At 39.8% G+C, this 15315-nt stretch overlaps 1 protein-coding gene across 1 annotated transcript in view; it reads right to left on the reverse strand.

Moving 5' to 3' along the window:
• The window catches only part of SYNE1 (spectrin repeat containing nuclear envelope protein 1), a 495298-nt gene that overhangs the window by 82275 nt on the left and 397708 nt on the right, over positions 1-15315 (reverse strand). Inside the window, exons 125-127 of the mRNA XM_069598737.1 lie at positions 14594-14788; positions 10158-10283; positions 6764-6919 (exon numbers count right to left, since the gene is read on the reverse strand). Of these exons, the coding sequence (XP_069454838.1) occupies positions 6764-6919; positions 10158-10283; positions 14594-14788 (477 nt within the window). The remainder of the gene's footprint in view (positions 1-6763; positions 6920-10157; positions 10284-14593; positions 14789-15315) is intronic.

A 15315-nucleotide genomic window follows, 5' to 3' on the forward strand; every position in this document is an offset into this window, starting at 1 on the left:
AATTGGTGTAGCCACTATGGAGAACAGTATGGAGGTTCTTTCAAAACTAAAAACAGAGTTGCTGTATGATCCTGCAACTCTACTTCTGGGCATAGATATAATTTGAAAAGATAAATGTACCCCTATGTCCAAAGCAGCACTATTTAGAATAGCCAAGACATGGAAGCAACCTAAGTGTTCATCAACAGATGAATTATTCTTAGCTATAAAAGATAATAAAATAATGACTCTGAAGTAATATGAATGGCTTTAGAGATTATCATATTAAGTGAAGTAAGTCACAGAAAGGAAAATATTATATGATACCACTTATATGTGGAATCCAAAAAAAATTATATAAATGATCTATCTTATTTACAGAACAAAAGTAGATTAACAGACATAGAAAACAAACTTACGGTTACCAAAAGAAACAGTGACTGCGGGGAGGGAATTAACATATATATACTACTATATATAAAATAGATAACTGACAATGCCCTACTGTATAGCACACAGAACTATATTCAATCTTATAATAACTGATAATTGAAAATAATCTGAAAACTTATATATATACACACACACACATATTCTGAATCACTGTCCTAAAAACCTGAAACTAACAAAACACTGTAAATTAACTATATTTCCATTTAAAAAACAGTTGAAAAAAGATACTGAAGAAGTTTTCTCCAAAAAAAAAAAAAGTTGGGAATTAGACTATAAGCCCAGGATATTCATGCCAGGTCCAGCTTAGTGAGCTGCCTGGACAGCAAACCCCACAACCTGCCATAATTTTTGAAATGTTACCATTAGAAATTCACTCTTTTGAGTTAATATGATATTTTAAAATAAAAATTTCTCTGGGTAGAGGTGATGCTTATGAATCTATTAAGTATTTCCCCATTGGTATAATTCAGTTTACCATTAATTTTTCTTCGAGGCAGAACAATCGTGCATTTACTTGTTGTGGGTATTGATGGGAATGGAAAAAAGAAAACACAGATTAAAAGTTTTAGACACAAATTTCACCTATATCAAGTTCTACCAAGACAGTCCTGAAGAGCACAATTCCTCCAGCACCAGTTTCCTCTCAACCTCTGACAGCAGAGTATAGTTCCATCTGCTGGAATGCTATGATTTTGAACTTTCTGGTGTATGTAACTTTCTTTTTCATTCACAGAATATCAGAATCGTGCTAATATTACAATTTTTGCTTTGACTGCTATCCAAGCTGAAACTATATTTTCATAGTTGAAATTGCCCAAAGCAACTGTTTACCATACAAAGTTTGAAATCCCTGCCCTTCAGACTTTAGATGCTGTGTAGCTCTGCTTTGTGCAGTGCCTCTGAGTCTTCCCTCGAATCCTGGCCATGAGCAAGAACAAATTCTAGGGCTTTTAGCAACAACACTTCAGGGAAGACAACCACACAACAGAAAATATTATCTACTTCTTTGAGAGGTGGGTATTAGGTCAAAAGAGGGTAATACCTACCCTGTTTTCAGAGACAGGGAGAGAGGAGGTTAGATACATTTGAGGGTCACGTTGACCAGTAAAGCTTGAGTTTTTGATACACGTTGCAATATAATGTTATGGTCAAATACCAGAGGCAGGTGAGATTCGAAAACAATCTCTATCACTTACTACTGATTATGACCAGGGCAAGATTATTCATCTTTCTTAAGCTTTATTTTCATTGTTTGTAAATTAATTTTTCATTTGTCCCAAATTTCATTAAATGTTTATGGCTTAGAGTAAACATGTGCCTGCTATATGAAATGTCTTATGCACTGGAACACTGTAGGCTCATAACAGAATATATTCTTCAAACAAGAAAGTAATTCAAGAAAGTGACCAGTACATCCTAGAGCTAACAAAAGTTAAATGCTCAGTCACTTCAGTCATGTTCAATTCTTTGCAACACCATGGATCATAGACCACCAGGCTCCTCTGTCCATGAGATTTTCTGAGCAAGAATACTAGAGTGGGTTGCCATGCCCTCCTCTGGGAGATCTTCCCAATCCTGGGATCAAATCCAAGTCTCTGGTGCTTCCTGCATTGCAGGTGGATACTTTACCACCTGAGCCATCAGGGAAGCCCAACAAAAGTTACTACTAGTAGTACAACTATATACGAAATTTACGTTTTTAACACTTTTTTCTCTTTGACACACATGTATTCATGAAGCAGCTTTAATACATGTTTCTAGTCTTTTTCACATACCACGCAAATGTTATTTTCATTTTACTTGCTTTCACAGAGTAGCAGTTGAAAGAAGGAACAGGTAGGCCATAAACACTGGTTACAAACTGGTGCCAAAAGCTTTTCAAAAGATTTAAATTGATAATGGGGACAGCATTTTCCTTTTGGTTTGTTCTTTGAGGTCAGTGGAAGCCCTCAACTTATTTATCAGTTTAGCACATACTTGTGTTTTCTCAAGGGTTTAAACACATTGCACCACCGACAGCTGACAAACACCAGCTAAAACCTCCAGACTGTGAGGCAGCTGAACAGGAAACACATCCTCTTCTGCTTCAAATATTTTTACCATGACAATCTGAAAGAACACCGAGCAATTACAATGATGATATATTTATATCTCAGCTGGAATTACACACAGCTCTACAAACCAAAGCGGGAATGAAAGCAAGTGGAAGCCATGACTATCTACAGGCACAACAGTCCTTCCAGGGGTTCTACTTGAAGGCAGGACACTTTTCCGTTACCTCAGTTCTGCAGTGGTCACGCACAGGGCGGCCCTCTCCTCCTCGTCTGGAGCCCCAGTCAGTTCGTACTTCTCACCAGTTGCTTTCATTGGAATATGAACACACTGCTTGGTCTTTAACAAGGGGATTATGCCTTGCTTCACTAAAGTTTTTAACTTTTTAAACTGAGACATAGGCACAAGCTTGTTTCCTTTTGTGGTTGCATGCTTGACAGAAGTTCTCCGGAAACACTAACTCAAGAAGTAGTAACTGGTCTATACTTCTCCTTCCGGTTATATCCTGGCAACTCTGGTATGAATACACATGACTAAACTTTTGCTGATTTAATTGTTTGTGTGCTGTGCTTAGCCTTGTCTGTGTCGTGTCTGCCTCTTGCAACCCCATAGACTCTAGGCTGCCAGGCTCCTCTGTCCATGGGATTCTCTAGGCAAGAATACTGGAGTGGGTAGCCATTTACTTCTCCAGGAGATCTTCCCAACCCAAAAATCAAATATGGGTCTCCTGCATTGCAGGCAGACACTTTACCGACTGAGCTACAAGGGAATCTTTAGACTGAAGCAATGTGAGAAGAGTATGCTTCAGCTTCAGGCCTTAAGACATTCAATATAGAAGGTTTCTAGACACACTGTTTCTGCTTCCTCTTTTTTTTACTTGTCTTAGTCTACTCACAGGTGCAAGGTATTATTCTCTTCACAGAATGTTATATGATCAACAGGCGCTTTCAGAATGCATTTCTAAACAGACTGTGGCCTAGCTATATGTAAGTCTGCTGAGAAATTTTACAACCTAACTTTTTGTCCTTTTCTAGCTTTAGTGACATATAGATGACATATAACATTGTATAAATTTAAGATGTACAATGTGATGATTTGATACTCATATATACTGTGAAATGATTACCACAAGGTTAATCAACACTTCTAGCACTTCACATAATTACCATTATTTGATGTGTAGTGAGAGCACTTAAAGAAAGCTGAGCACCGAAGAATTGATGCTTTTGAACTGTGGTGTTGGAGAAGACTCTTGAGAGTCCCTTGGACTGCAAAGAGATCCAACCAGTCCCATCCTAAAGGAGATCAGCCCTGGGTGTTCATTGGAAGGACTGATTTAAAGCTGAAACTCTAGTACTTTGGCCACCTGATGCAAAGAGCTGACTCATTGGAAAAGACCCTGATGCTGGGAAAGATTGAAGGCAGGAGGAGAAGGGGATGACAGAGGATGAGATGGTTGGATGGCATCACTGACTCAACGGACATGGGTTTGGGTAGACTCCAGGAGTTAGCGATGGACAGGGAGGCCTGGCGTGCTGTGGTTCATGGGGTTGCAAAGAGTCAGACATGACTGAGCGACTGAACTGAACTGAACTGAGAAGACTTAAGATATACTCCGTTAGCAACTTTGAAGTACATAATCTGGTCTGTTGACTGTAGTCCCGTGCTGGACGTTAAATTCCTGGAACTTGTTCAGCTTGTAACTGGAAGGGGGCATCCTCTATACACGATGGTTTTCATACATAGTACCAGTCTTCCTAAGCCAAAAAGTATTACATACTCATAATCTTCTCACTCTCCAAAATATTCAGAAACCTTGTCATTATTTTACATTTAGAGGAATGTAAGAAATAAAATAAATGTCCTAAAATCCTATCTTGATAACCAACAGTATAAATGAACACTCAGCTGTTCTAGGTACTGGAGATGCAAAGAAAAGGTTTGTCTTCAAGAGCCTCAGAGTCTTCAAATCAAGTTGCAAACATAAAAAGAAAATGAGAAGAAGGGAGCAACAAAGGAACAGTGTACTATCACACGATGGCATAGACCAGAAGATATTCAGGAGTTCAGAGAAACAGGAAAATACAGAGGTCTGAGCATCTCAAACAGTGGCAGCATAGGAGTGTTGGAATTCAAGAGAAGGGGATAGATTAGAAAATCAAAAACGAAGGAATGAATAGTCTAGGCAGGAAGTTTAGGCAAGAAGAATGGCCTGAGCAAGATCTTGGGGTAGAGGATCTCATGGTAGGTTTGAGAAAGTGATGGGAGCCAGTATTTAAAGTGTTATGGCTCTGAAAGCTTCACAGACCTCAATTAGCTAGAGAAATGGATCTAGTCTAATTCATTTCACATGATCTATTAGAAAGTACTGAGTCAGCAAGCAGTGCTAGACTTGTCTGTTTTAAGAAAAACGGATGAATAAAGCTCACACGGGTAACTTAACACTGCTATGATCATTCTCAAATGACTATATCCACCCAATGACTTTTATTTATATATGCTATGACAAAATCTTTACATTAAAAAAATTTTTTTAAATTTACTAGATGGTATAGATTCTGGATTGAAGACTCAGAAAAGAATAAAGTGTGACGAATATCAACACACTCCATTTAAGTACCTCACTGGGTTCACTGAGAATGTACAACCCTGGGAAACGTGATTAAATGAATTTCGAATGCAAATCATTGACGTGCTTAACGAAAATCATCTCTTACAATTCTTTCTTTCAAAAACACACACACATACACACACACGCGCGCGTGTGCACTTGCTAAGTGTACTCCAGAATTTTTCTCCATTTCATCCTTCCCACAGCTACTTTTCTCCAGCCAGGTTCTCTCTCTGCTCTATTCCTGTACCTTTTTCAGGCTCCAACCTTGTCTAACACATCCACTTTTCCCCCTATACCAAGCCGTCTTTTCCACTCTGATCTCAGCGCTCAGTTCAAGATTTATCCAGTTCAATAAGCACTTCCTTTATTCTTTGCAATCCACACAGTCCTTAGTTTGCTTACATTCTGTATATTGTTTTACTTATACCTGGTTTTCCTCTTCACTGTATAAGTTCTTTTTAACCGATTTTAGTCTCAGCTCAATGGTAAACTACACAGTAGGGACATCTACTATAGCTTGTGAAATTCACAATAATTAATGTGACTGATTCGTTTAACAAATATGCATCGTAACCTATTTCGTGCCAGGCAAGGCGATGAAGGTACAGTAGGGAACCCTACAGACATGGTTCCCGCTCCCTGAAATGTATGATCTCCACTCCTTGTCACTCCAGCAATCTTTCTCTTTCATTTCCAAATCAAAACCCATTCTGGGATCTCTTTTAAGGTATTGTGCACACAGAATGTGGGCTTCCCAGGGGCACTAGTGGGAAAGAACCCGCTTCCCAAAGCAGATGATGTAGAACATGCAGGTTCGATCCCTGGGTCAGGAAGATCCCCTGGAGGAGGGCATGGCAGCCCACTCTAGAGTTCTTGCCTGGAGAACTCCACGGACAGAGGAGGCTGGTGAACTACAGTCCATAGGGTTGCAAAGAGCTGGACACAACTGAAGTGACTTACCCTGCACGCCCTTTGCATGCACTTATTAAATGAGTCAAATATGGCTAAAAATGTCATATACCCATGAATTGTGAGGAAACAACTATCATAAATCAAGAGCAATAAGAAATGTTAAATGTACAAAACCGAGTTTCCCCAGTCACTCAGCAGTAAAGAACCTTCCTGAATGCAGGAGATATGGGTTTGATCTCTGGGTCAGGAATATTGCCTGGAGAAGGGCATGGAAACCCACTCCAGTATTCTTGCCAGGAAAATCCCATGGACAGAGGAGGCTGGTGGACCACAATCCATGGGGTTGCAAAGAGTTGGAAACGACTGAAGTGACTGAGCATGCATACACATACAAACCACTCATAGCATCAGCTAAAACTGCAAATAAAACCATGCTTTTTTACCTATTTTAAGTATGAAAGGGACCACCAATATCAACCTAGCAAAACCACATCTCTGTACCACATAACTGTACTTCCTTTTAAAAATATTTTGACAGCCAGTAAAAGAAAGAGCAAGAGAATCCAGTTTGGATACATTTAAAATAGAGTGTTAAGAAATAATTGTCTAAATTTGAAGCATTGTCATAATAAGCTCAGAGTTTTCCTCTATCCAAATGGGATGGGTCCAAATGTGGACACAGCCACAGACATTTCAAATAATCTAGTTCTCAGCCTTTTTGAGCGGATGCTGAGTGTCTAGAGTTTGTCTCACCTGGTGGCATAGTTCTTCCCACTGCCTCTGCAGAAGCTCCATGCGTTCATTAAGGATGGAGATATCATCTGCGCTGATGTAAGCACAGAGAGCCTTCTTCAGCACTGTCAGCTGTGCCAAGTCATCTGTCCAGCTCCCAACTGCGTTTTCCAATTCCTAGATTTTTTTTTTAAGGAAAGCACAAAACTTGAATACCCACGGGCATCTATCATCACCAATTTCTCAAGCGTATTTGAACTCCCCTCTTGATGTCTCTGGGCTTCCAGGTGGCACCCGGGAATGCAGCAGTCATGAGGCTCAGGTTTGATCCCTGGGTCAGAAAGATCCCCTGGAGGAGGGCACGTCAACCCTGTATTCTTGCCTGGAGAATGCCATGGACAGAGGAGTCTGGCAGGCTAGAGTCCACAGGGTCGCAAAGAGTTGGACACAACGAAAGTGACTTGTCACTGGCACTTTATGTCATTACCTTTCCATTCCATTCTATTTGAACACCCAAACTGGTATCTTATTGGGTTGGTCATGGAAAAACCTGAATGAACTTTTTGACCAACTCAACACTTTATTTGCTTCCTACATAATCTGATAATTTGCCAGGTTCTTCTGATACAGTACCAGGTTGCTTGCAGAATCTTTCCTAACTGGAAATGGAGATCTATTTTCCACTTCACTGACCACTTCTGATTGTCTTTCCTAGTTTAAGTTTCATCACCGTATTGATCTTACTTTTAAAATCAGCTTTCTAAAATCCTTTACCTTTGTCTCTAGTGACTGATCATGTTTGTGAAATACTTTTAAAAAATCCAAACTACTAGATTTACCTCTCCTCTTCAAACACTATCAATTGCTACAGACTTATTGATATACTGTAGCTAAAAAGATGTGTTGCTGGTATTACTTGATTTAAAATAATGAACTGAATATGTCTACTGCAGAAGAAGAGAGATTGTTCAGTTACTGGTAAAATATGTATTTTGTCCTTTGGGGGAATAATTTCAGGAAAAAGAATCCATATAACAATATTTGAATGTTTTTTCAACAGTTTTTGCAATGCTTTGAGCAGATGACTAGTTTTACAATTTGTATAGCTCTTGCTTTTTGCCAGCTGTTGATGTTTTTAGATTCCAGCTAATTTTGTTCGTGAGTAGAATATTTCACACGGCTTTTACCTTCTCTTTTGTCTCATCAAACAGGAGACAAGTTTCCAAAGGAAAAGACAATTAACGGTAGTCTGAGGCTAACTTCTCAGGCAATTTAAGCAAACTAGGTTTTAGCCAGAATTTTCTAGGTAATTGCTTTGTTTTGCTGCTAAGGTGGTTTGGGGGAAAGAGTAGCAAAAAGCTGGACTGAAATGCATCCTTCTAATCTCCAAACTTAATAGCAGGGCGTGTTTGTAACTGTTGTGTATTTTGGGACCTAAGGTCCCATGGTAACAGTGTTTGGCTGAAAGACCAAACCATCCGGGAGTATTATTTTTGCAGCCTTTCTGTTTATATCTGTAGTCATATTAAACTCCCATATCAATGTAAAGATTTTCTTCTTTTTTATACCAATTTCCAACTCAACCCCAAACCCAAATATCAGATTTGGTGTATGCATTTAAAAAAGAAACACCACCACCAGGGACCAGCTACTACAGACTCACGCACTCCATTTTAGATGTTTGTGTGATAAAAATACAGCCTTTGGATTCAGGAAACTCTGATAATTACCAACTTTGAAAAGTTATTAAACTTCTAGCTGCCTCATTTTCCACATCTGTAGAAGGGAAATAACAGACTGTCCTCAGGAGCTTTGCGTTTATGCCAACTGAGATAACACTGGTCAGCCATGGGCACACAGGGGCCCACTAAATGCCCATTCCTGCCTGTTGAAAGTTTTCTTTAATCATTTGTCATAGATTTACAGTCAAAGACTTAAATATTTTTTAATCTTTGCATAGTACTGACTTTACATCTCTAGATAAAATTTCACTCCCTTATCATCTGTGACATAAAGAACACTACCTTTGTTTTTCCTAAATCTGCCTCTTTTCAGTTTCAAAGATCATCTTCACATTTTAATACTGAAGAAAAATTCTTATAGCTACTCTGTTAATGATTTCTGGACTTCTTTAAAAATTAACCTTTCTTGGGACTTCCCTGGTGGTCCAGTGGCTAAGACTCTGAGCTCCCAATGCAGGGGAACTGGGTTTGATCCCTGGTCAGGGAACTAGATTCTACATGCCTCAAATAGAGATCCTGTGTGCTGCAACTAAGATCTGGTGCAGCCAAATAAATAAATAAATCTTTTTTTTTTTTAATTAATCTTTCTTAAAGGCTTCTGACTTCTTGGACAAAGTGAAACAGAGAACTTCTGATCAAAATCTAAATCATTTATATCTGTGTGAAGTTTTAAACACAGTCATTCCAGTATAGTAATTTACAAATGACTTGGAGAACATGAGGACATGTTTCATTGGAGGGAAAAAGCATCTTTAAAGATAACTTTATTTTGATCTGCATATTGCTCAGCAGAGAACTGCTGTCTTGGCACTTGACTTGGCTACACAGGAGTGTCCTGCAGACACTAAATCATGTTGGTCTCACTGAGTGCCCCATGCAGGGAGCAGCCTGTATTAGCTACTGATTGGCCTCCAAGTGCCATTTGAGGTGTTGATCACAATCTCTAAATTGAGAGGGCCCTGAAGATACAAAGGACTGTGCGTCTCAACGCAGTAAGTGAAATCAGCTACTGATAGTTCCTATTTTTCTTACAGAAAAGAGCCTAGAGGGCAGGTTGTGTTTCTCCAAGGACCATGGTCTACAGAATTTCCATGCTGCCGAGCCTCACTCTTCTATATGTGAACTAGACTTTTCTGCTGAATGACTGTCCAGTGTGGACGGTTTAGAAGGATTGTCTTTATTGCTCTTAATCTAGGTTTTAAATGTCTTTTAATGTTGTGGTTTACATTTCCATTGACTCACTCATGGTAATCCATAAACTAGTTTATAATTTCATCAACTGCAGTAAATCAATAAGCAAGTTTCACCAGAGCTGCCTGCCCTAATGCAAGATACCAGAAACTTGCAGCTACATGTAGACAGTTCCAGGAGCTCAACTGAATTATGCTTTCAAAGGCATCACACTAGAAGCACAAGAAAGTGGAAGTGTTAGTCACTCAGTTGTGTATATCTCTTTGTGACCCCATGGATCATAGCCTGCCAGGCTCTGTCCGTGGACTTCTCAAGGCAAGAATACTGGAGTGGGTAGCCATTTGCTTCTCCATGGCATCTTCCCAACTCGGGGATTGAACGCTGGTCTCCTGCATTGCAGGCAGATGCTTTAACATCTGAGCCACCAGGGAAGCCCCAAAGCACAGGTAGGTGACAGTTAAAAGCTTAGTCCAGTGGCTTACCTTGCAGCACATCTGCTCCGCGTGGAGCTCTTCGTGATGATCTGGGAGAGGCTGGGAAAGCCTCTTTTTGAAAGTTCGTAGTTTCTCCAGAGAATCAGCTATTCCATTCTCACATTTTTCCCAGTCCTAGAATGGGCAGAGAAAGAAATTTTAAGGAATAGGAAGTTAGAAAACAAGAAAAACTCTCTTCTCAACTCCCAGACAATGGATTAAAGTTACACTGCTGAGTACTGCAAAGGCATCCACATCCATAGCCATCGAATCAATAGCAGAAGAGCTGAGCTCTAAACTTTTCTCATTATCTGCGTGACTTCAAGCAGGTGAGGGCTATGTCTCAGTGTTCCTTGCTGCTAAGTTGCTTCAGTCATGTCCGACTCTGTGTGACCCCATAGACAGCAGCCCATCAGGCTTCACCATCCCTGGGATTCTCCAGGCAAGAACACTGGAGTGGGTTGCCATTTCCTTCTCCAATGCATGAAAGTGAAAAGTGAAAGTGAGGTTGCTCAGTTGTGTCTGACTCTTAGCGACCCGATGGACTGCAGCCCACCAGGCTCCTCCGTCCATGGGATTTTCCAGGCAAGAGTACTAGAGTGGGGTGCCATTGCCTTCTCTGCAGTGTTCCTTATGAAAACGGAAATAACACAAACTCTCAAAAATTGTGAGAGAATGCAAGGAAACAATAGGTGTCAAGATGTCAAGGACAATGCCCAGAATATAATGAGTTTTCAGAAATGTTTTCTGCATCCAAATCAGTCTACAGAGGTAAGAGTATAAACACACTACTTTGCCTCTAAGCCCGCCCATAACTGCACTCATGTCTTTATTATCTCAACACACTATAAGGGGTAGAAAAGAGGATATGGAATCTCTATCAGGGTGAAAATACATATTAGGTAAGAGAAGTGATATGAAATGTAAAGGTAATATAAACCTGGCTCTGATTCAGTTCAATACATAAACAGTATGAACTAAAGCAAAAAATGTAGAGGCAGAGAGAGAATTCAAAATTTTTAAATGCACATTTTATATGTCAGTACGGATCAGTACTCTGAAGGAGAATGTAACAGGTAAAGAGGTAGAGTATTGGGACTTCCCTGGTAGTCTAGGGGATAAGACTGTGCTCCCAATGCAAGGGGCCCAGGTTTGATTCCTGGTCAGGAACTAGATCCCGCATGCCACAGCAACAGAGCCGCATGCTGCAACAAAGACTGGAGATCTAGCAACTAAGACTCAGAGCAACCAAATTAATTAATTAATTTTAAAAAAAGAGAAAAGAACATGATTGTAAGGAATGTGGTAGATCTCTGCTGCTGCTGCTGCTGCTGCTGCTGCTAAATCGTGTCAGTTGTGTCCGACTCTGTGTGACCCCATAGACGGCAGCCCACCAGGCTGCCCCGTCCCTGGGATTCTCCAGGCAAGAACACTGGAGTGGGTTGCCATTTCCTTCTCCAATGCATGAAAGGGAAAAGTGAAAGTGAAGTCACTCAGTCGTGTCTGACTCTCAGCAACCCCACGGACTGCAGCCTACCAGGCTCCTCCGTCCATGGGATTTTCCAGGCAAGAGTACTGGAGTGGGGTGCCATTGCCTTCTCCTAGGTGCTGACAAAAGAAAGCATACATGCTGTGGTTGTGTTTCAGAATATTACACACCATCGGTAACAAAGGTTACCTCTAAGAAAGATACTAGGAATTGGATTTGAGTGATAGTGTCATGTAGGGGTAATTTAATTTTTTTTACTCTCTGTACTTCAGTTCTTACCTGAATTTTTTTTTAGCCACATGACTTCTTGGGTAATTAAAAAAAGAGTAAAAGAAAAAAAAAAAAGAGAGAGAGAGAGAGCAACCATGATGAAGACCTGATTCTTTACAGCACCCTATGTACAAATCGGAGAAGGCAATGGCACCCCACTCCAGTACTCTTGCCTGGAAAATCCCATGGACGGAGGAGCCTGGTAGGCTGCAGTAAATTGCCCACATCTGGGGTCTCTGTGCCAATTAAATCCAACTCAACAAATCCCCTTCAGTTTGTCTGATACTCTACACTCCTGGTCTCCCTTCGCCCTCCCACAACTTAAATTACTGAGTTCCAGAGACAACTTGAGTTGTTTTTAGTCATCAGTCTAGTGCCAAATTCTGCTACTTTTCTCTTCACATTATTCTTTGGACTATCTTTCATCACCAGTCTTTTCCTGTCTGAGTTCTTTCTATCTTTTCTCCTGATGCCTTATTTTCACCATAACAACATGCAGTTGCTATTTCAACTGTCTTCTTTGAGACATAATGGCCACCTTACCTCCTTGCTCATAATGTCTTTTGGTTTCTAAATGAACTGACAGTTTGGCCCAAACTTTTCATTTTTAAAAAAAAATTCCCTCAGGGAACTTCCTAGAGTATATAACCACATTCCTTCTTCCCATTCACCAGAAAGAACAAAAACAAAACCTAAAAGTCCCAGCTGTCTGTTTTGGAGAGAACTGTTCCAACTTCCCTTTATTAAAATATCTTGGTGTTCCCAGGCTATGCTTAGTTCATCAACACTAAGCACGGTTAGGGCAGATAACAGACTCTCTTTCTGCTTAAGCTGAACAACATTCTCAATTAAATCATCTCACATACTGAAATCTCAACATGTGCGCAAGAAATGTTCACTGATCTAAAAAGAGACAAGGTCAGCTTTTATTCTTCATAATGGAATTAAGAGGTAATAGTGAAGGTGGTCAACACACAGGGCATAGAAATATGATGACTGTATTTCTGGCATATTTACTCAGCATTCAATTAAATGTGAAAATAGGTAAGCATCATGGCTGTGGTGAAAAGATACAGTAACATGAGACTGTAGAAACATAAGAATTTAGCTCCATAAATTCTTTCTTAGGCAAATAGGATCTAATATATGATCCAAAAATAAAAAATACAACTTTAACAAGAGAATAGGGATTCCCCTTCCCAAAGATGGATTAGATGCTAAAGCTATAACCAAGAATTTTACTAAATGAATTATAAGGAAATAACTAAATGTTATGGTCTGCAAACATTTATCAAAGCAGATATTTTATATGCCAACAAACAACAGACAAGGAAAGCAAATGAAATGACTCAGCCATCTCATCTTCGTAAGTCTTAGAAATGTGTCCAAAAGTCAATCACAAATAAAGAAAAATATATGATTAACATGCTCTCTACAGAATGATTTACAATGTTTTTAATCCTTTACTGAAAGCCAAAAAAGAAGAAAAAAGAATAAGGCATATTGTATTACTGATGAATTGTGGTGTGTAAATAATGATTCTCTAACATATGTTGGGCGGCATTTTTGATTCATTGCTTCCTGCACAGAAGGTAATATATTATTCAATAAAATTCAATAGAAAAAAAAGAGTGTGCAAACATTAAGTATTCAGAGAAAAAAAAAGCAAAATGTGTTTCATTAACTTTATTATTATTACCTTTGATCTAAAAACAGACAGGCCAGATTTAATAAATGATCTCATTAAAGTGCTGGTGATTATCAATGTATATAAAACTTTAGTATTTAGTCATGTTCAGTTTCAAGATGTTAATAATATTGACAATAATTACCATCATTTGTTGAGTACTCAGTATGTACCAAGTATTTTGATACATAATTCACTTTCATTATTTCATTAAATCTTCACAAGGTCTTATGAAAGAGATGTGATCATATCCACTCTACAGATTAGGAAACTGAGGCTTTGATAGGTTGAGTTCACCAGGTGACCTCATTTCTTATGGTTTTAACTTAGGTTTATCTGAGTTTAGAGCCCCATACCTTCATTCAACTGCTGATTTAATTGTGTCTTACGCAAAGAATTGGAAAGTGAGGGAGAAAAGCACATTGTGGGAGGTCTGATAAATCTACATTTCCCTACACTTTCTGTATTATCAGCATGCTGTTTGTATCCAACTACGGGCTTAATATACCTCCTTGAGATTTTATCTTACAGCAACCTGCTTGGATAAGCTAAGATCAAATCAAGAGTGTCTTCTTGGATAGTTTTCCCTTGCTATAAAAGAAGAGATATCAATCTCGAAAACCAGTTTAGACTCTTAGATTAGGGAGTGGAATCTGCTCTTTGCATTCTTGTCTGGATTTATAAAGTCATCTCATGGCTCCTGGCTTAGCACTCATCATGAATCAAGAGTTCATCACTTGGACGGTCTTATTAGATTTAAAACTACTTTGTTGGGGGATTTTCCTGAAAGACAAACTATTGAAGAATGGGAAACTTTTCCCGTTGAGGCAAGACAGGACAAAGTCTTAAACGAGACACAGGGGATCAAAATACTGCAAGGTCTGATGTAATGATCAGCATTATTTGATTCACAGGATAACGACATTGAGGAAGCAGCACAAGTGTTACGAGGGCGTTTTAAACCTCATGAGGCCCATAGGAGGGAAGAGCTGAACTTACCTGCAGCAAGCCGGCCAGTTTTTTCTTCTGCTCCTCCAGACACACACTTGCTGACTTCCATTTCTCTTGGATCTCAGCGAGTTCGGCCTGCAGGGTGGCCTCAGCCCCGCTGTCAGCCGAAAGCAGAAGCTGCTTGCCAGCCTCCACGGTGAGGATGTAGCTGCCTTGTTGCCGCAGGAACACTTTTTCTTTGAACTGAAAGGAACCGGAGATTTTTGACTTTCTCATTCTTCTCTTCACCATATCCCCGTTAAAAGTGTTTCTAAATAATCCTAAATTTCTGCATCCATAACATGCCTTTTGCCCCTCAAAGCTTTACTGACCCTATGAGTGGGCCCATATGGGCCCGAGTGAAGGAACATATAAATAAATGAGAAATCCACAAACAGGGCTTAGTTTCTGTTGCCAGCTTTTAAACAGTCATGATGCAACAGGAAGACTTCTCTATGAGGCTGATGCAAAGAGACACAGAGCGACGTCTGACCCACTTGGAGGGCACACTGAGGCTTCTTCAAGAGGCAAAAGCTTCATGAGTCTTAAAAGACATGGGGATACAACCAGATGAAGAAGGATCTGGTGTGATGAGGCCAGAAGTCAAGGAGAGAACACCTTCCGCATAGAGAAATGAGGATGGGCAAACTCGCGCGACAGGATAAATTATGAGTTCAGGACACTGGACTCAGTTGCCAGTGGCTAGAATGTAGGATGTCTATAAGTGAGTG

Source organism: Ovis canadensis, chromosome 8 (assembly GCF_042477335.2).
Source record: "Ovis canadensis isolate MfBH-ARS-UI-01 breed Bighorn chromosome 8, ARS-UI_OviCan_v2, whole genome shotgun sequence".
NCBI classification, from domain to species: Eukaryota; Metazoa; Chordata; class Mammalia; order Artiodactyla; family Bovidae; genus Ovis; species Ovis canadensis.